At 46.4% G+C, this 19794-nt stretch overlaps 1 protein-coding gene across 12 annotated transcripts in view; it reads left to right on the forward strand.

The window, feature by feature from the left end:
• Positions 1–9833: 9833 nt before the first annotated feature.
• The window catches only part of LOC103091713 (voltage-dependent P/Q-type calcium channel subunit alpha-1A), a 187684-nt gene continuing 177723 nt past the window's right edge, over positions 9834–19794 (forward strand). For 8 of the 12 annotated variants that reach the window (XM_076074845.1, XM_076074846.1, XM_076074849.1 and 5 more), the window contains exons 1-2: positions 9834–10626; positions 19089–19554. In XM_076074845.1, the coding sequence (XP_075930960.1) occupies positions 10554–10626; positions 19089–19554 (539 nt within the window). In that variant the 5' untranslated portion in view covers positions 9834–10553. The remainder of the gene's footprint in view (positions 10627–19088; positions 19555–19794) is intronic. The other 4 variants (XR_012947186.1, XR_012947188.1, XR_012947187.1 and 1 more) reach the window with 1 other exon arrangement.

Below are 19794 nucleotides of genomic sequence, written 5' to 3' on the forward strand. Positions count from 1 at the left end.
CAAATTACTCCGCCTCGAGATGTTGAAATGTTTTTACTATTTTCAGCGCAATTACCAAACTCGTGTCACTTCGTCATTGGTTGAATTGAATTATCTGGTGTTTCACAGGTGGGGGTGCATAACCATATATTCGGAACAATATAATGAAATGGTTTTAAAGCGAATATAATTAGCATTCATAAAGGTTTTTGGGTTAGATCGCGTTATTTATAAATGTGTCGTAACCCTCCACCACCCGACACGGCCAATCAGCAAAAAAAAGTGTCACGTTGACAAAAGACATAATTCACTACTTTAGCCCACCGGTGTGTTGAGTGAATCCACAACATTTACAGTTTGAGTACGACGTTTCGCTGGTAAATACATCCAGCATCAAGCAATTCGCCAGAATGGTAAAGCCCTCGCTTGCTCCCGGTTTTAAATAGAGCAGCAGGGTGACGTCATCATTTAACTCATATCAGGTGCAGTGATTAGAGGCGTAGGGGGGGTATTATAATTATATAATCGATTAGTAATCAGTCAATGGTTATGATTAGTAATGAGTTGTAGATTAGTAATTAGTTGTAATGTGTGTTAGTGATTATATGCTATGTTAGTAATCCGTTAATTAGTATGTGTTTCCCCTATAAGGAATTGTAATGTGCATTCATATTCTTAGCTCCCTCGGCAAAGCCACGCCGAAGGGAAACAACAAACATTCTATAATTAGCATGTTGAGTGTAGAACCTGTGACCTGCTTGTGTGATATCTGCAAGCTAATAGTGTTTACTCGGATAGTCCCTGGTTTGAAGTGTTCTTTCATTGAGTTACCATCGCCTTTGCTGTCGGTCGCCCGTTTGACCCCGCGACCACACGGCGCTGGTGGTCGTGTTGACGCGCGAGTCGCGAAGTGTGAAACGTTTTTGCTTTGCTGTGGACAGCGTCGCTCGCGCCTCGAGCGAAGGCGTCGCAGAGTGCGCGACACGCGAGGTTCCCTCGCTGCGATGCGAGCTCCCTTGCCGCAACCTCGTGTTGGGGTTTTTTTCTCAAATCAAAAACGATGGGGCAGGTGTGGCCATTGCTTTGGTGGCGGTGGTGGTGCTGCTTCTGCCGGGTGTTTTTTTATTCATGTTTATTTTTACCAGGTGAGAACACGGAGAGACCAAAATAGTATCGTTTGCGCGAGTCAACCCAGTGTATTAGTCTGACAAAAAGGAACAGTTTGTTGTGTGTAATCCCAAATTATTAATTTGCGGATAGTTTTTTTTCTTTGCACCGTGATGCCAGAAATACAAAATAATGGCCTTCTCTGTGAATGACGTCAATGGATCTTTAAAATCCACTGTGAAGCAGAGTGCACGTATTGTGGTGATTCTACCTGCAGGTGTCATTCTATTTCGGATTTATATCGCGCCCTAATTGAGGTGGCCACTGGATTCGAACCGTGAACTTCTGCAAAGGCAACGAACGTGCTCCCACAGGGCACAACTCTGGTGGTTGTGGTGGCGCTTAGTTGGCGGTGGCGCTTAGTTGGCGATGGCACTGCATGTGATGGTGATTGATGGTTTTGGTAGTGCCGGTGATGGTAGGGGGTTTGCATGTACTGCACATGAGACCTTGAACCATCTTTATGTGCACTTGGGAGCATTATAATGCAAGTGGGGTGTGTGGGATAATGTCTTCATCAGGATGTGGGCTTATGCTCCCTGTACAATGATTCCACAGGGAGCTTGTTTTTTTGTATAATCTAATAATAACCCCTAATCCATAACCTCTATTAAATCCCATCTATAAGTCGGCACTCCCCTGCAGCACAGAGCTTCTTTGCAAAATCGACTTCATCTCTGCGGGTTATCGCCTCGTACTAAATACTGTAATAGAATACCTATACATGAATGCATTGATTCCATTCGAACGTAGCCCTCAGAATTGAGCGTAACCCAAAACTCCAATACTAATTATTTTAACCTCTCACATCCTCCTAACTAGTCTTGTGAATCCAACATACGACACTCAAGATAACCCCAACGATCGTCGCGGTGGCGAGATATTAACTACCTCGCCTGGTATGTAGGACGTTGTAGGTTTAATCCCGTCCCTGGCGCCTGTATATGGGAGTTTGCGTGTTCTCCCCGTGTTTGGGTGGATTTTTTCCTCCGGTTTTTCCCTTCATATTTAGAAAAATGTTTTTGAGTTCAAACTTTATTTGGCGCTTTTGTGACTGCAGGAATTACTCTGGTTCTTTCGGTAAAGTCACGTAGACTTTACGTGACTTTACCGAAAAAAACAGAGTAATTCCTGCAGTCACGAAAGCTTGGAATCATGTCTGAACCACCTCTACGGGGAGGTATGAGGTCTGTGTCTTTGTGTTGTATCTGCTTGTGTATCTGCCTTTGTGTCTTGGCTTGGATTTCTGTCTGTGCTGTCTCTGCCTGTGTGTGGGCCTTTGTGTTTCCGAGTGTGTGCTGCCGCACCCCCTTTGCTCCATGCATACCTCATGCTAATTTGTCCCATTGTCTCTCAGCCTTACCTTCTCTGCCTATTTAAGGCGACTTCACTGTGTGCGTGTCTGTGCTGGTTCGCTCTACTTGGATGTCTGTGTGTGTGCGCGGTCTGTATTTTAAATTTCATACTTAACTTGCAATTTAGCAATCTTTGAAATAGCGTAATCAACAGACTATGCGTTAATTGTGTTTTGACCGACCGTCTGTGTTGCTTTATATGGTTTCCAAATTTTGCTAAACCCTGTTTGTTTGGTATGCTTCTCTCTCTGTGTCCCCTGTTGTATCTGTGTTAGTTCCCCCCCTACTTGGGTGTCTGTATATACATCTGGGGTTATGTGTTTCCTCTCTCTCGTAAATTTAGCTCTTCTGTACCTGATGATGGCTGCTTGTGTTGCAACCGAAACGTCGTACGCTATTATGTTATTTTATTATTTCTTATTTATACGTAACTTTACCGAAACAACCAAAGAGTAACCAAAGAGATGTTTTTGAGTGGTTGTGATGCCACTCCGTTGTGCTATCATTTGCGGCCAAGTCGCTTTTGAAAAAGATTGATCTCAATGGACCTTACCTGATTGAACGTTTAGTGTTAGATCGACCACCGTTATGCAGGAAATCATATTTTTTGGTTATGCAGTACGTAAGTGATTCAAATCTGGCTCTAGGTCCTATACATATTGACTCCTCAATCATACAAGTAAACAAATCAAAACAAAACTAGTAATTTGAACATTGCACAGGGCATCTGGATGCTTATTAAAATCCTGCTTTTCAAAGGTATAAAGGAGTTAACTTAAGTCGGGATCATGTCATTGATTTGGGTGGTGTATGTATGATTCGTGACGAGGAATCTGCTGGGATTTGAACAGCTTTGAATAATTCATCACCTCTCACGACTCACGGCCTTATCCATAATTTGGAAACCCAAGTCCCTTGCATTTCACGCCTGCAAACTCCAGTTACGCAGCGCCCGTTTCTGGATATTTGCCATTTTATTTGTAAATTCCCTTCACCCAAATGTGTATGCGATATTGCGCTTTGTGCATCAAGCGTCAGACGGATCCATTCCAATCTCGGACAGCAGTGCAACCCTTCGCGTTCAAGAACGGCCCACGGAAGCTAATATCACATAGCTCTCTGTGATGCCATCACATGACCTCTGGTCCACAGTACGGAATAGCACACTCCCATCCATACTGCAAGGGAGAGTAACATGTGTCAAGTGACACCGACGGTACATTCTCAGATGGTATTTGCCAAATTACGTGAAGCACAGCATGTTATGTTATGCGTAGTCATTGGTGACCTTTTTTATTTAGCTGAGACGGTTTGAGGCTTTGAGAGTGAGAGGCCAAATGACATGACGATTTTACAAATCCGCAAAAAGGTGTCCGATTTAGTTTAGTGATCCGTTTAAAGGCTTGAATCAAAGTAAAATACAAATTTGTAAATTTTGTTGACTGTGTGCAAACAATTTACAAAATCTCACCATCGTCATTCGTACAGCATCATATATACAGTGAGGGAAAACAGTATTTGATCTGCTGATTTTGTACGTTTTCCAAATGACAAAGAAATGATCAGTCTATAATTTTAATGGTAGGTTTATTTGAACAGTGAGAGACAGAATAACAAAATAATCCAGAAAAACGCATGTCAAAAATGTTATAAATTGATTTGCATTTTAATGAGGGAAATAAGTATTTGACCCCCTCTCAATCGGAAAGATTTCTGGCTCCCAGGTGTCTTTTATACAGGTAACGAGCTGAGATTAGGAGCACACTCTTAAAGGGAGTGCTCCTAATCTCAGCTTGTTACCTGTATAAAAGACACCTGTCCACAGAAGCAATCAATCAGATTCCAAACTCTTCACCATGGCCAAGACCAAAGAGCTCTCCAAGGATGTCAGGGACAAGATTGTAGACCTACACAATGCTGGAATGGGCTACAAGACCATTGCCAAGCAGCTTGGTGAGAAGGTGACAACAGTTGGTGCGATTATTCGCAAATGGAAGAAACGCAAAATAACTGTCAATCTCCCTCGGCCTGAGGCTCCATGCAAGATCTCACCTCGTGGAGTTGCAATGATCATGAGAACGGTGAGGAATCAGCCCAGAACTACACGGGAGGATCTTGTCAATGATCTCAAGGCAGCTGGGACCATAGTCACCAAGAAAACAATTGGTAACACTACGCTGTGAAGGACTGAAATCCTGTAGCGCCCGCAAGGTCCCCCTGCTCAAGAAAGCACATACATGCCCGTCTGAAGTTTGCCAATGAACATCTGAATGATTCAGAGGACAACTGGGTGAAAGTATTGTGGTCAGATGAGACCAAAATGGAGCTGTTTGGCATCAACTCAACTCGCCGTGTTTGGAGGAGGTGGAATGCTGCCTATGACCCCAAGAACACCATCCCCACCGTCACACATGGAGGTGGAAACATTATGCTTTGGGGGTGTTTTTCTGCTAAGGGGACAGGACAACTTCACCGCATCAAAGAGACGATGGACGGGGCCATGTAACGTCAAATCTTGGGTGAGAACCTCCTTCCCTCAGCCAGGGCATTGAAAATGGGTCGTGGATGAGTATTCCAGCATGACAATGACCCAAAACACACGGCCAAGGCAGCAAAGGAGTGGCTCAAGGAGAAGCACATTAAGGTCCTGGAGTGGCTTAGCCAGTCTCCAGACCTTAATCCCATAGAAAATCTGTGGAGGGAGCTGAAGGTTCGAGTTGCCAAACGTCAGCCTCGAAACCTTAATGACTTGGAGAAGATCTGCAAAGAGGAGTGGGACAAAATCCCTCCTGAGATGTGTGCAAACCTGGTGGCCAACTACAAGAAACGTCTGACCTCTGTGATTGCCAACAAGGGTTTTGCCACCAAGTACTAAGTCATGTTTTGCAGAGGGGTCAATATTTATTTCCCTCATTAAAATACAAATCAATTCATAACATTTTTTTACATTCGTTTTTCTGGATATTTTTGTTGTTCTGTCTCTCACTGTTCAAATAAACCTACCATTAAAATTATAGACTGATCATTTCTTTGTCAGTGGGCAAACGTACAAAATCAGCACGGGATCACATGCTTTTTTCCCTCACTGTAATGAATTAATCGCTTGGAAAACAAATACAGGGTGCTTCAAAACTTGCTAACACTTTTGACAATTTGCAACGGTACCACAATAAATGTGCTGCTGCCTCCGGGCTCTGGGGACCACCTGGAGAAGATTCCAGGCCACGTGTTGACAACGATGGCGAACAAGTGGGAGTCTCTTTGACTTTTTGAAGTGATTAACATTACATTGGTTTTTATTTAAAGCTTTCGTGACTACAGAGATTCATATTCTTGGTTCTTTCGGTAAAGTCACGTAGAAGGAAAACAATAAAATAATAAAAATCTAAAACAATAAAATGTTCACGACGTTTCGACTGCAACACAAGCAATCATCATCAGGTGTGAAAACCACAACAAGAAAGTTTGAAAAAAGTGGCGTTTTTTTTTATAACGTTAGCACCACGGATAGCGATTTGACAGTTTGTTCAGATGGTCGAGTCCATCTATGTTCAGAAAAGAGGAGGGGGGAGACGAAAAATAATGGATGCGGTCTGAAAGCCACCTTAAGCGTGATCAATCAATTAAGACCCGAAATGGTTTATCAAATCCTTCCAATGATTGATAAGCCAGAATCCATCTTTTCGGTTGAAATTGTCTCTGTGTTTGTATATGTGAATAGCCTCATAAACGATTATTTTATTGTTTCCCTTCTACGTGACTTTACCGAAAGAACCAAGAATATTACATTGGTTATCTTGTTACGGTGTATCATCATCCGTTCTTTTTCCCATTAATAACGATAGTCCCGTATATGAGTGTTAACCATGTTTGAAGCACCCTTTATATTTCAGAGCTGTCTGAAAAAAAAGGCCATTGCCTAAATCAATGTAACATGCACAACGCGTCATAAGTCTACAAAGACGACGCAGACGCCCGGATGATGGAGAACCCAACTAGACTCGATGGACACTGGAGATTAAAGAACGGTTTTTGTTTTGTTATTCTGGACTTGAAAGCGTCCATCGTTGTTGGTTGATTGGACTTAGAGGGCCGTACATAAATGACGTCACGCAATTTTGGACGATTTTTGCCCCCCCCCCCCCTAGTCACACGACGTCACAAAATGTGAACCCCCCCCTCAAATGACGTCACAAAGCTCTGCCCCCCCCCCAAAAAAAAATATATAAAACATGCTTCAAATCGCTTTAAACTATTGTCATTGCAGTGCGTATTTAATGTGGCGCTGCACTCTGATGTTGCAGGAGAAAACATTTCTTAAAACGTCTATTCAATTAATTAGAACGTGTTGTCTATATTTATTTAAAGTTGCGCATTTTGATGTGACGTCACATTTCTCAACCCCCCCCCCCCCCCCTCGTCACACATCGTCACAAATGTCTGACCCCCCCCCTCTCCCTAGGTGCGTGACGTCATTTATGGACGGCCCCTTGACAGAGCGCGTTGTTCCAGCCCATCGGGGGCCGCCGATGAGAAGCTCCGAGTTGGTTTCGCACGCAGCGAGGTCACGTCCAGGACGCGTCGAGATTGCGGGTGGTGGTGAATGCGGGTGGACGATGAGGCTCCGGTAGGTTAGTTAGTTGACCGGTGTCGTCCTCGCTTTGAAGGTGGAGACTGCTGTCGTTGTGCACTGGCAACCAGGGTAAGCGTTTGAGAAGGTTGCGAAGAGTTCGTGAGAGAGTCTTCGTGGGTCTGGGAGGGGATGTGTGTGTGGTGGGGGGGTCAGACAAACGACTTTGGCGAGGGAGTTCTGAAGACGTTGGCTGCTGAGCATTGGCGGAGCCAGTTGGGGGGGCATGTGCCCCCCCCCCCAATGATCCGATCGAAATCCCTAATTTCGATCGGATCATTGGGGTTTATTAGTAATAAATCGGCATTTTGCGACCCCCGCTGCCACTGTGTAGCATATTATTACGTGCCAGGTATGATAGGACAATAGTCTGAGTCGATAATTGGCAATAAGTAACGGCTAAGCGGTTATAAGTGACTCAGATTTGTGCGCAGTTGCGTATACAGTCCACGACTTCCCTGAAGGCAAGCACCTTCAGCGAGCGCGATGCCGATCACACACCGTGGTTCGATTTGGACCCTCGATCGATGGCTGCGCAATCGCCGCACACGCGTCGATTCAAAAGCAAGGGACAAGTCCTTACTTACTAACAACTCCTCTATTATTTTTCATTGCTGGAGGGGTTGCCTCCTACCTGAGAATCCTGGCTCCGCCATTGCTGCTGAGGCAATCATTTGACACCGCACAGGAAAGCGTTACAATAGACTCGGCGCGTGGTGACGAGTCTGACTGCACGCAATAAAAAAACACATTTGGTGACATCCTCGTCAGTTTCAGTTAAGTTTCATTTATTAGGTATAACCCTGTGAGCCATTCGGTTCTTGAATCGGGTGCAACCGCAACAAACAAAAACGTGAACAAGAAAACATCTTAAAGTCACTACGTGCAACAGACAAATCCTAGAAAAAACAGTAAAGTCTTCCAGAAATAGCAACCGTATTTCAACACTGCAAAAATCCCAGTGGGATGCAATTTAAACAATAACCATAGGACAATGAAGATTAAAGTTATCAGGCTAACGCTGTACTACAACAAACAAACATGGCTAAACCCAAACGTTTCCAAAACGTTTCCAAAATAAAGCTATCAAAACAAGGTAACAGTGATCATAGGAACTATGAGTCAAATGTAACGATATTCATAACATGTACGACCAAACTTTGCAGCCATCGTTGGCTGCATGAGTCACTCCATAATAGCAGGAGTATCAGTAGCAGAATCAAAAGTTCTGGATGTGGCGTAGTGCCCGGTGAAGGTGTAGGCTCATAATCGGATTTGCCTGGTCGACGCCGTGGTTCCAAAGTCAAGAGAGAGAGAGACCCATCGAGTGTCTGGATGTCCGGCAAACGAGTTTCCTTTTTGTGCGTTTCTGTTAACAGGTCCCTGCAGGGTGGGCTGGTAGGAACATTGGAGTTTTGCGCAATTTTATGACATTGTTACGTAAAATTGTGCAAATTGAGAGCGTCTTCCCACCTTTTTGCCCTCAAAATCGTTGAGGGTTTTTCGGACAAATTAACCTCTGTAGAGGTTAAGCGAAGTTCGCAAATGAGATAATGTGACTTCCAAATGTTGGGTGCAATAAGACATATCAAGTCTCTGCGCTGTCTATTGCTGATTTGACACCCAACAGCACGAGATCACTTCGTTAAAGTATTGAAAGGGGACGGACAGACGGACGGACACATTAATCTATTGCAGGCTGGTACACTCAGTTTACAACTTCGTTCCTACCAGTATAAGGTGGCTTCAATGACCAGGATGACGAGGGAACAACAACAAAAAGTTCAACTGTATTTTAATCAAATAACAAATTTACCCAAATTTGTCAATTCACTGCCGGGTGAAGGACTTTTCTCACCCTGTCGATGATGAGGGTTGTTTGACTATAGTTCACCACTCTGGCCAGTATAGGTTGGCGAAAATGTGATGGGGGGTGGGGGGGCGAGTTCCGAGCTGGGCTATTTCCGATATCACCACAGATGGTAGAGCCGTGGCTGGAAATCGAATTTAAGGAGTTGGGTTCATAGCAGAAGTGCGCTAATCACTGCGCCACCACTCCCCTGCAACATAATTGGTAAATCTCATGTGAGGAAAAATGTGCAGGCTGTGCATATCGACTTAAGTTACTTTTACAATGCTAAGCATTTGACAATTATACATTACAGTCTGTCTAGTCGTACACGCGGCAGCATGCGGTAATGTATTGTAATGTACGCCAATTATACTTTTCCTATCGGACAGTTCTGCAAGGCTAGGCAGAATAGGTGTGCAATAGGGTTGAAACGTACATTTATTATGATGACTTTCCCTGGCTAACTAGCTATCAAAGGGTTTAAAATTGTGTCGGGCAATTAATTATCCGCCTGTTGAAATTAGTGATTTTCCTGCACGGTTTGAATTTTTTGACAAACTTGAAGAAGTTGGCAACTCGTAAAACCAATAATACCCCCCTCCCCCCCCCCCAAAAAAAAATAAAAGTGTCCCTAATTCATCTCTCAATGTGACCGCGTGATGACGTCCAATACGTTCTGCCCGCACCACAACCCGCCCTCTCCACACACAAAAAAGCCCACCGCAATGCTCCCAACCTTCATCACTACCACCTCCCACCTAGCAATCTCGCCCACCCTTCTTACCTCCTCCCCGAGACACCCTCCCCCACGAGGCGTGAAAACCTCCCCCCCTCCGCCCCCCCCCCCCCGAGGGTACCAAAGCCGGCGATTGTCACGATGGGTGCGCAATTGCGACGAGCGGATTAAAATTGCGAAATCTTTTAGCGTTCTTCTCACGTCGCGACTGGAGACGGGGCGCCCCGAGCTTGCCTCGAGACGGGCGAGCGAGTCTTTATGTTGTTGTTGTTGTTGCCCCGGTTTTGTCTCTCCGTCCGTTCGCCTGCCCGAGCGAGAGAGAGAGATAGAGCAAGCGAGAGCGAGAGACGAGAGAGAGAGAGAGAGCGAGCGAGCAGTGACAGTCGACCTTTAATGCATTCAGCGAGCGCCGAAAGAGGAAATCTGTGTCCCCATATTTCATCACCGGCGTTACGACGCATGGCAACGCGTGAAGGTGGTCGTTGGAGAACGCGGTAGCCTGCAAAAATTGTTTTGCCTCGACGCTACTGCTACAGCTGCTGCTGCCGCCGCTGCTGCTGTTGCAACGCAGATGACATCTGGTCGCGGCAACAGCCAGGAGTCGGGGTGTGCGTAAGACGCGGCGGCTATAGTTGCGTTACGCGCGCGACCTTCATTGGCAAGTGAGGGCGAAAGAGGTGCGTGGGTGTCCTGTGAGGGCCATCAGAGGAGGAGAGAGGAGGTAGAGGAGGAGAGAGGAGGTAGAGAAGGAGGAGTGAGTAGGGGGGGGGGGGGTGCGTGAATTATTCCACGGCTCAACTGTCCTCCGGTGGCTCCAGGCTGGACCCATCATCTATGGCCGTTCCTGATCAGCGAGCCGCACCTGGAACCTCACCGTGGGAGGAAAGGAAGTGTGCGCTGGTGTACGGTAGGTGAAGGAGGAAGGTGTTGTCATGGCATGCTGCGGCCTCTTAAGGACAGCAGCTTACAGCGCACACACACACACATAGGCGCGCACACGCACGCTTTCAGGAATGACGCGACGTGATATGCAGCGCAGCGGGACTGTACCGCGACCTGTTGGACGCGCGTGGATTCAGGATGAGCACAATTGCAAGCGTGCTCCAGACAATACGACTTGTGTACGACGCGTTCATTCAATGCGGGTGTGCGAGCCGTCATTCGTTGCACCAGCGTTCGGGATGCGAAACAATGTTAAAAAAAATGGTAGTATATGTGTATAGTGTATGTATATATACACACACACGCTGTGGTTAGTGGTAATGGTGCGATGTGAATTCCAAAACACTTTGTTGGCAGTGGTTTTGATAGCGCGAGGCTTGCTACGGTCAAACGTGGAATTTTCTGTAAGGAGCAAACAAGTGTTGAACGGCATAGCATGTAAGGACAAAGATCCCCCGTATAGTCTGTAACAGACTGTAGGGGCAAGTGCTGTTAGGGAGCACCTATGAAGGCCGTCACGGCACACGAGAGTGTGAGCGGCCAATATATTACGCCCGGCTGCCTTTGTCTCCCCAGTGCTGTCGTTTACGCACCGCACCAGGTACTCATGTAAGGCTGAGGCGACCTAGGGGAGACCCAGGACCGGTTAAAATATGCACCGCTGTTAATCGCTCACGAGCGGGGATCGAACTCGGGTCGCCGGGTTAGTCACAGAGCAGCAATACAACACCGCTGCACCCACGTCGTATATGCAGACACGTACAGACACATAACGAGATTGATCATAAAACAAAACATATCCTCCGTGACAAAATTGCGTTTGGTGGGCAAAATGGATCGTGACAATAAAAAAAAACAAATAAACGCGATGGAATTAAATGCTGGAAGGAAGGTGGACAATCGCGAATCGAGAAGCGGCGTGTCTGCACCGCAGGATCGCCTACCAAGAATGATTTCCTTTTGAAAGAGCGCCGCGCTTCGTATGAGCATCCTTACAAAGCCCCCCCACCCCCACCCCTTCACGCGTCTCTGTGCTCTGGACGCGACGCGATAATAAAGAGAGGACGTGAGCCGATCGACAGTTTTAAAGTGTACTGCGCGACGGTCCGTATCGGGTGGCCGAGTGCTGGCGCAGTGGTTTGAACGTTGCGTTTTTTGAACCCGGCGACTTCAGTTCACGGTAGTAGCATGACGAGCGTGGTGGGGGGGGCAGACAGGGGGTGCCTTGGGCCCCACTTGGTGGTCAAAGCTACGAGCCGGTGCCCACCTTGGCAACCGCCATGAGATATGTTTGCACCAACGGTGTAAAGGAACTATAACTTACACGGTTTTTGAAAACTATGGACCCGGTTTGAAATCGCTATATCTCTGCAACCACGAACCGCCCATGAATGAAACTCTTACCACTTGAAAGGGCGGGGTATAGAGTTTCAAATGATGACCGCGAGATGCCTCTCCCAGCGCACAAACAGCCCCTATCCTCAGTCATTCGCAAGACGGTGACCCAGCAACACAAGGGGCGTTTTGCGTTCTGCAGTTCAGCAAGAGTGAATCCGTTATTGCGGTGCGGCGTGCGTTTCAAGGGCGTTTTGGCTTTGATCCGCCAATGTCAAAGAGCATTCGTCGTTGGTACTGACAATATGGGGAAACAGGCGGCTGTTTATGTAAGGGGCAGAGCACAGGGCGACCACGCACCTGAGAGGAAGACGTGAGAAGAGAGGCGTTTGGGACGAATTCAACTATCGTCTCGACGTTGTCCGTACAGCAGGTGAAGGGCACATAGAGCATTTATAAAATGGTTACTAAAACTTAATAACGCATTAAACCGTTTGTAACTTTTCGTGTAATTGTAACATGTTTGCCATCGTGAAGTATACTGCTTTGAAATTGGGTCAATCGTTTTGAAACACCCTGTATTTAAAACGTGGTGAACATTTTCTTTGGGGGGGGGGAATATTTTTTCATGTACGTTCCACATTTCAGTTTCATTTAACGAGAGCAGTGACGTTATTTTGCAAAGAGGTACTACCACGGAACGCGCCCCTACAGCGTTAAACGTTCGAGACCGTGAGCGTAACGACGATGTGATTCGGGCAAGAGGAGCCGCGATGTACACATAGCCTAGGTGCGACCGTGCGAGACAAACTAAACATTGGGGCCCCTCCTGACCAATTGCCGCACCCCCTGCAGCTGATAATCTAGTCAATACGCCACTGGTTCACGGCTAACATCAGTGGTGAGTTGTATGTGAACCGGTCCTGAGCGTGCTCCACAAACCCACACTGACTATTGTGGTGGGTTATGATGTTTAAAAAATCAACAAACATGTTACAAAAATGCATTATTTACGATTGTTAACAAAAACACATTACAGGTTTCCCTCGCTGTGTGCGCGTTCGATTTGTGCGATGTCGCGTATTACGCAGTTCGCCCGTTTAGACCCAAAATTCACTGTATCGTGCGGTTTGAATTCACTCGGCAGTACACGGCATTTGACGCTGTCGGGGTCGCGCTCCGTACTGCCGTGGACTGCAATACGCGACTCGGCAGGCAGCTGTCTCCTCGTGCGGTGTGTCGCTTTGCGCGTGCGCCCTTTTGTTTGAGAAACGCATCATCTACTACTACTATCGCGTAAAGCGAGGGAAACACCTCTAATCAACGAATCGTTAAGAATAGCAGCGTGCAAGTGGTTCAAAAAGGCGTTGGGAGACATTCATCCAGCAGTGGAATAATACAGGGCTTTCAAATAAATACGTGCCAAATATAATATATATGCACCACGTGGGAATGCGTTATCTGCAATGGTGAACAATGCATCATTGAAACCACGCCGAATTAAGGTCGCATTCTTTTGTGCACGCGGAGCGGATAGACTCATTTGTTCCCCAATGCAGAATTCACGCTCGAGCGATGCCCACTCAAGACTGGCCCCTGGGTTAACACCGCACGTGCGTGAACTCTGCCCCCATCCCAAAAATAGTGGCAAATTTGCACGTTAGCGTGCATTGCCCTCTCTTTGTCAATCCACTGCTAGATGAGCGTCTCAACACTCCCGCGCGCGTGTCGTGGGGGGGGGGTGTTTATTTGACCATACTTCGCCACGTAGATCATTCCGGATTTGGCGAAGCAGGGCCAGGACTATTTCAGGTACCACTCGCCATCATTGTCAGCCAGGGTCCTTAATGGGTTCGCAGTACTGCCATACATTGAAGGTAATTGGAGTCTGTACCATTGTAAATATTCATTATGCATCATCAGCAGCGTTTGTTTATCCACTGCTGGATGTAAGTCTCCCCAAGCCATCGCCACCCTTCACGTTCCTATATGATGACAACAAAACATTGCTTAAATCGCAATCGCCATCATTATAAGCAGCAGTCACTTGTTATCAGAGGCACCTATGCAGCGCCTATCTGATCACCAAGGCTTGCTTGCACACCTGTTGCGCGCTAAACGCGTTGTCATTTGCTCATCAGCCCAGGAATAATCCGATTAATTTGCCTTCAAAGGATGCGGCTCTGATCGTAGAACTCTGCTGGGAATGAGATCTACTTGAGGATGAAAGGCATGGTTTAGGCAACGAGCAAATCTCTCACTGTGGGTAGCATGTGGCATGCCAAGAGCAGTGTGGGCCTATAGGGTCGCTTGTATGTATGTATGTACTATACTCTTTGGCTCTTTCGGTAAAGCCACGTAGGACCAATTTAGTTTATTTTCTACCTACGTGGCTTTACCGAAAGAACCAAAGAGTATGGATTCCTGCAATCACGAAAGCTTCAAATCAAGATATGTATTTTGATTTAAAGCTTTCGTGACTGCAGTAATTCATATTCTTAGCTCTTTCGGTAAAGTCACGTTGAAGGGAAACAATAAAATAATAAAATATATTGTTTTATATTATATATAGTTTTATATTATATATAAAACAATAACTGTGACATAGATTTTATATATATAAAACAATATATTTTATTATTTTATTGTTTCCTTCAACGTGACTTTACCGAAAGAGCTAAGAATACAAGATATGTATGTACTGTGTTGAATGTCTTTCGCACCTTACGTAGCCAACCGTGCTACAATGGGAAGCACTTCCTGTAGGAGCTTCCATGGAACTACCCAGTAACTGTGACATAGATATTGGCAGCTGCCAGAAAGTCCCCGGTCATTGACCTCAGAGGACCCCAAAGGGTATGTTCGGCAGTCATTCAAGCGCAACAATGCTCACTTTGCTGGATTTTCGTGAGAAAAAAATGACACCAAAGTCAAAGTAATTTCCTGCTCAAATGAGCATTTGAGGCAGTGCTCATTTCTCGTTAACCTCACTGAGACAGCGGTAGACATTCCAGATTCGTAGGACAACCACTTTTGACTTCCCCCACGAAGCGATACTGGACACAGTTTATCGATAGCAGAGAGATGATGGGCCGAGTCAACCCCTAAGCAGTATCTGAACTTGCGAGATTACTAATGCGAGCCACTCTACTGCTGAGCGAACTGGCCGATTAAAGTTTGTAACGAGGGCTTAATTTTTTCTCTCAAGACGAAACTGCTCAGCAAAGGAATGTCTCCTGAGAAAGTCTTACCATCGGCGAACCGGTGTTTTTACGCGCTGATGTTCGAATGGGGCTCATAACGATCGTTGTTGCATTGATCAAAAGGGAGTGGTGATGATAACGATGGAGCTAATGTCTCTTTTAAAGTATTTACATATTTATGGAGCCCACCTTTCAAGTGTATTGCAATTGTGCTATCAGCATCATGTCATGAGATGACACATCCATTCTGAAATCTTGCAGAGCGTTACGCCCCATGTGTCAGAGATTTTCCAAACGACTTATTCCAGAATATACCCGTCAAGTGGCCGTATTACCCTTCACAAAGTAGGATTCGCACTTTTCCATGCGCTCATCTATGAAATTGTCGTATGACAGTCAACCCAAGATTCTCAGGGCTGTAATTTCGGCAAATGTATTGTAAAACAAAATATCTAAGGGTTTTTTTTTCTCGAGCAGTCGTTAATGACCGTGCTGAGACAATAAACTCGCCACGCTTAAGAAGTTGCTTTGATCTTCATGGATTGCAGCCAGAATACAAATGCTGCATCTCACTCGTGTCAGCTCAGCGCCCCGACCTCTAAGCCACCCGGCCCGCTGCCGATGGAGGAATTATTATTCAGAGGTCCTGGCTGGGGTGAACATGCCGTGGTTATTTGAAGATTGGTGGAAGAGGATATGACAATAGTAGAGATGAAAATGGAGTTGATGGTGGCGATTATGATGATTGATGATGTTGATGATGACGGAATTCTTCCTGAGTATTTTTTCCAAAGATCGCTTACCGTAATTAATCTCAATATATATGAAAGGCAAAGTTGTGAATATGTGTGTCTGTTCAAAATGTTTAGCGTACTTCCCGACATGCAACAAACTGCAAATTTGCCATGTGGGTACTTTCCAGACTGTACACCATGCAAAAATTATAAAAAATAGACTTTTGTGTTTTTTGGGGGGGGAGCTCAATAATGCATTTATTTTTTGCACAGCAAGTGAGCTGTGACGTCAAATCTGTCACGTGACCCGCGCATGTGGAAGCGTAACGCATTGTAGTTTAGTGGTTAGCGCGCTATGTATGTGTGTGTGTCTGTCTGTGTCTGTGTGTGTGTCTGTGTGTGTGTGGAAGCGTAACGCATTGTAATGTCGTGGTTAGCGCTACGCCGCGCTACGAACCCGGCGAACCGAGTTCGATTCCCGCTCAGGGCCTCTACCGGTGACGATTATTTTAACCGGTCCTGGGCCTCCCCTGGGTCGACTCAGCCTCAAACGAGTAACTGGTGTTGTGTGTGAACATCGCCACTGGGGAGACAAAGGCGGCTGGGCGTGGTGCTGGCCACCCAACCCCTCGTTATTATATATAATTGAGTGATATTGCTGAAATCAGGCTGTGATGACGGATCTACAGATGAAAGGGATAATGATGTTCATGGTAATGATCTTCCTTGATAATGAGGATCATTTATTGTCATGACAATCATCATCATCATCGGCCATTGTCAATCCACTGCTGGATGAAGTCTTCCCTAGGCCGTCACCATCTCTCACAATCTTATGATATAATAATTCACCGAGGACCTGTGCACGAACTGATGTCATTACTCCATCTTTTTCGCTGCATGTCGTTTCAGGCACGTCCCATTCCTTGGCTGCCACTCAATCACTATCCTTGTGAGAGTGACAGCTAAAGTATCATCGCTCCGAGCGACATGCCCTGCCCAGACCCAGTTACTTTTCTAAACACTTTCAATGCGCGTGTTTTGCAAATCCGTGTGCGTCTCGTTCTGCCACTCAATGTCACGTGAGCGTAACAATTATACGAATCTAACAATGATAAGTAAATGTTGTATAGCGTCATTCATGCTAATTGTGCCCCACAACGCTGTACATTAATTGTATATGTATGTGGGACGCACTTATGCAATTACGTATCTATTATTTCTATTTTAATATATTAAATATTTATTATATATCACACACACATAGATTGTATATTAATCATGCACCTCGCCTTCTTGGCGCACTTTTTTCACTTCACGTGTTTCTGTCAATACCCATGTTTATACACGAATGTCATGTTATTTATTTCGTAACTGACTCTTCACCCATCCATATGCGGCACGCACACAAATCTGCTGCGTCTCTCCAGCAGAGAGGAGAGCTGCGCAGAAACGACATGCTGTTTTAGAGTCTATTTGCCACACGCCGCAGCCCGTATATATATAGCTCGCTTGATGGGGCTTGACGCGAGATTGTCTTCAGCGCCCACTGCGTCTTGATTTAGACATTTGTATTCTTGCATATCCCATTTGACACAAATATTACATTGGGCTTTCACAAAGTGACACAATGGGGGTGCGGCGATGGCTAAATGTTAACTCCCTTGCCTGGTAAACAGGAGGCCGTGGGTTCGATCCCGATCCCGATCCTGACGCTTTTCGTATATTTTGAGTTTGCTTGTCTCTCTCCCCGCGGTCGCGTGGATTTGTATCTTTGGGTCCTCCGGTTTTTCCCCTCCACATTTAGAAACGTGCGTTTAGATTATTTAAATGCCATCAAATTTTCACCTGATAAGCCGCTTCGTTGTGGCCAGGTCGCTTCTGTAACAGAGCTACGTAGCTCAGTGGGCCTTTCCTGGTAAACATACATAAATAGTGACATCGTTTTATTACAGACACCGTGTCCATAAAGTAACCGGCTGGCTATCTGCCTGCCACCACCGCTGGATCGTTCACTTCCATGCCATTCTCTATTGACGTGCACCACAGGTCAGAAATGTTAGACTTTTAAGAATGAAAACAAAAACCGCCTCAAAGCCCACCCCCCGTAACGCAACCAGCTGATTTACGCGCAGTCTACCGTGACGCAATATATGGCGAGTAATACCAATGGTGGCAATTATTTACCGGGGGATCGCCTCAGCGAGTCTCAAGACGGTGTTTCTGTCGGTGTCCTACACAGTGGCGTTGCATCGCTGGCATCGGCCCTGGTGCAAGACGTGAAGTGGGGCCCCCTGTCCAATTTCACCTCCCCTCACCCCCAAACCCTTCTTACCCATGGGCCCGGTGCAGTTGCATCTCTGCACATTCGGCAGCTACGCTACGGGTCCTACATTTACATATTTGGATAACTCATTTCATGAGTGTTGGCTTCAATGCGGCCATCTGCTGGTCACCTCGCAGCTCCACAACTTACAACACCTGGCAAGTCTGGTGGTCATCAACCCAAGTATTAACCAGGCTTCATCCCGCCTATCTTCTTACATCTGATAAAGGCAGGGGTGTTTATGGTGGACAGTGTAGGTGAGTGTGTTGTGAATGTTGGCGATTGACCTTTGAACTTTGATTTCACCCTCCCAGTTGCTGTGCACGGCATCGATCTCAAGAGATTCTGTTAGTTACGTAGCATGTACAGACGTTTGCATTAATATCTATTGTATCGAAAGTAACGGAGAATTATTTTTTTTCCGACTCACCCAATTCATCGGTTAGTTTTGGTGACTCGACGCTTAAAATTCACTCAGCAATCGAAGCATCCCAAATTAATGTGTCAAAAGAAAAACATTTACATTTTCTTTGGCGCATTCTCTTTGTGCTAAGACACAACAAAAGGAGAAAGCACGCGAATGCAAACACGTGTCTTCGATTTTTTTCGAAGGACATCAGGTAATGAAAAAGCAATTTCATTTTCATTTCCTGGATTGAACGGTCTGGTACAATCAGTCAAGGGAAAAGTGAATTAGGAATGGCAGCTACACGAGGCGGTGGCGGTTTGCGTGCTATTGAGGTGCAAGACAGATTAATCGTGGCTGGACTACGGGATCAGCCCCACGTGCATCCGTCTCCGCTCACTCTCCATCGTCACCCTCTTGCAGTTTGGAGGCTGCTGTGCCACGCCGTGTGGCACAAGCTGAGCCCGAGGTCCAGGGACGTGGAGGCAGACGAAGGCAACAGCAGGGAGGAGGCGCATATCCCTAAGGAGACTTTGGGTCTGCGGCAGGAGGAGCTGGTGGGAACGGGCAAGGGGCGAGCTCCCAGGCAGCTGCTGGAGGAGGACGCTGGCTCTGGGCTAGAAGGAGACGGCTCATCTTCTGTCGGAGATTCAAGTTCGCAGGGGCCTTCGTGCTGCGTGGAGGCGCTCAGCTACTATCACGCCGTGTACAGCGTGAGGGTGGACGAGGCGTCGATGGATTCCGTCTGCGGGAAAGATTCTCCCCGGAGCACGGCCAGAGGCTCACGGGGCAGGAAGGGTGCGGCCAGGGGCGGCAGAAGCAGTTCCAGCACCAGGGCAGCTCTCGGAAGCAAAGGCAGTGGATCTCAAGCACGGCGCGCGGCATGGGAGTGAGTACAACCTTTTGTAGAACTCGGGAAGGTGGGAGGAATTGGGGAGGGGGGGGGGGGCGTTCATGGTGAGTAGAATGTAGAGCAGGTAAATTATTGATAGGTTTTTTTTGCCGTTTAAAGCAACGCCTTATCCGTCAAGCTGCAGGTGAATTATAGGATTAACATTACAACCCTGCCAGAGTCAGAAAGCGATTGTGGATTAGCCCGCTGGGTAATTCGGGGGGGGGGGGGGGGGGT

Source organism: Petromyzon marinus, chromosome 50, assembly GCF_048934315.1.
Source record: "Petromyzon marinus isolate PM22_M1 ecotype Great Lakes invasive population chromosome 50, UKy_Petmar_22M1.pri1.0, whole genome shotgun sequence".
Taxonomy (NCBI): Eukaryota; Metazoa; Chordata; class Hyperoartia; order Petromyzontiformes; family Petromyzontidae; genus Petromyzon; species Petromyzon marinus.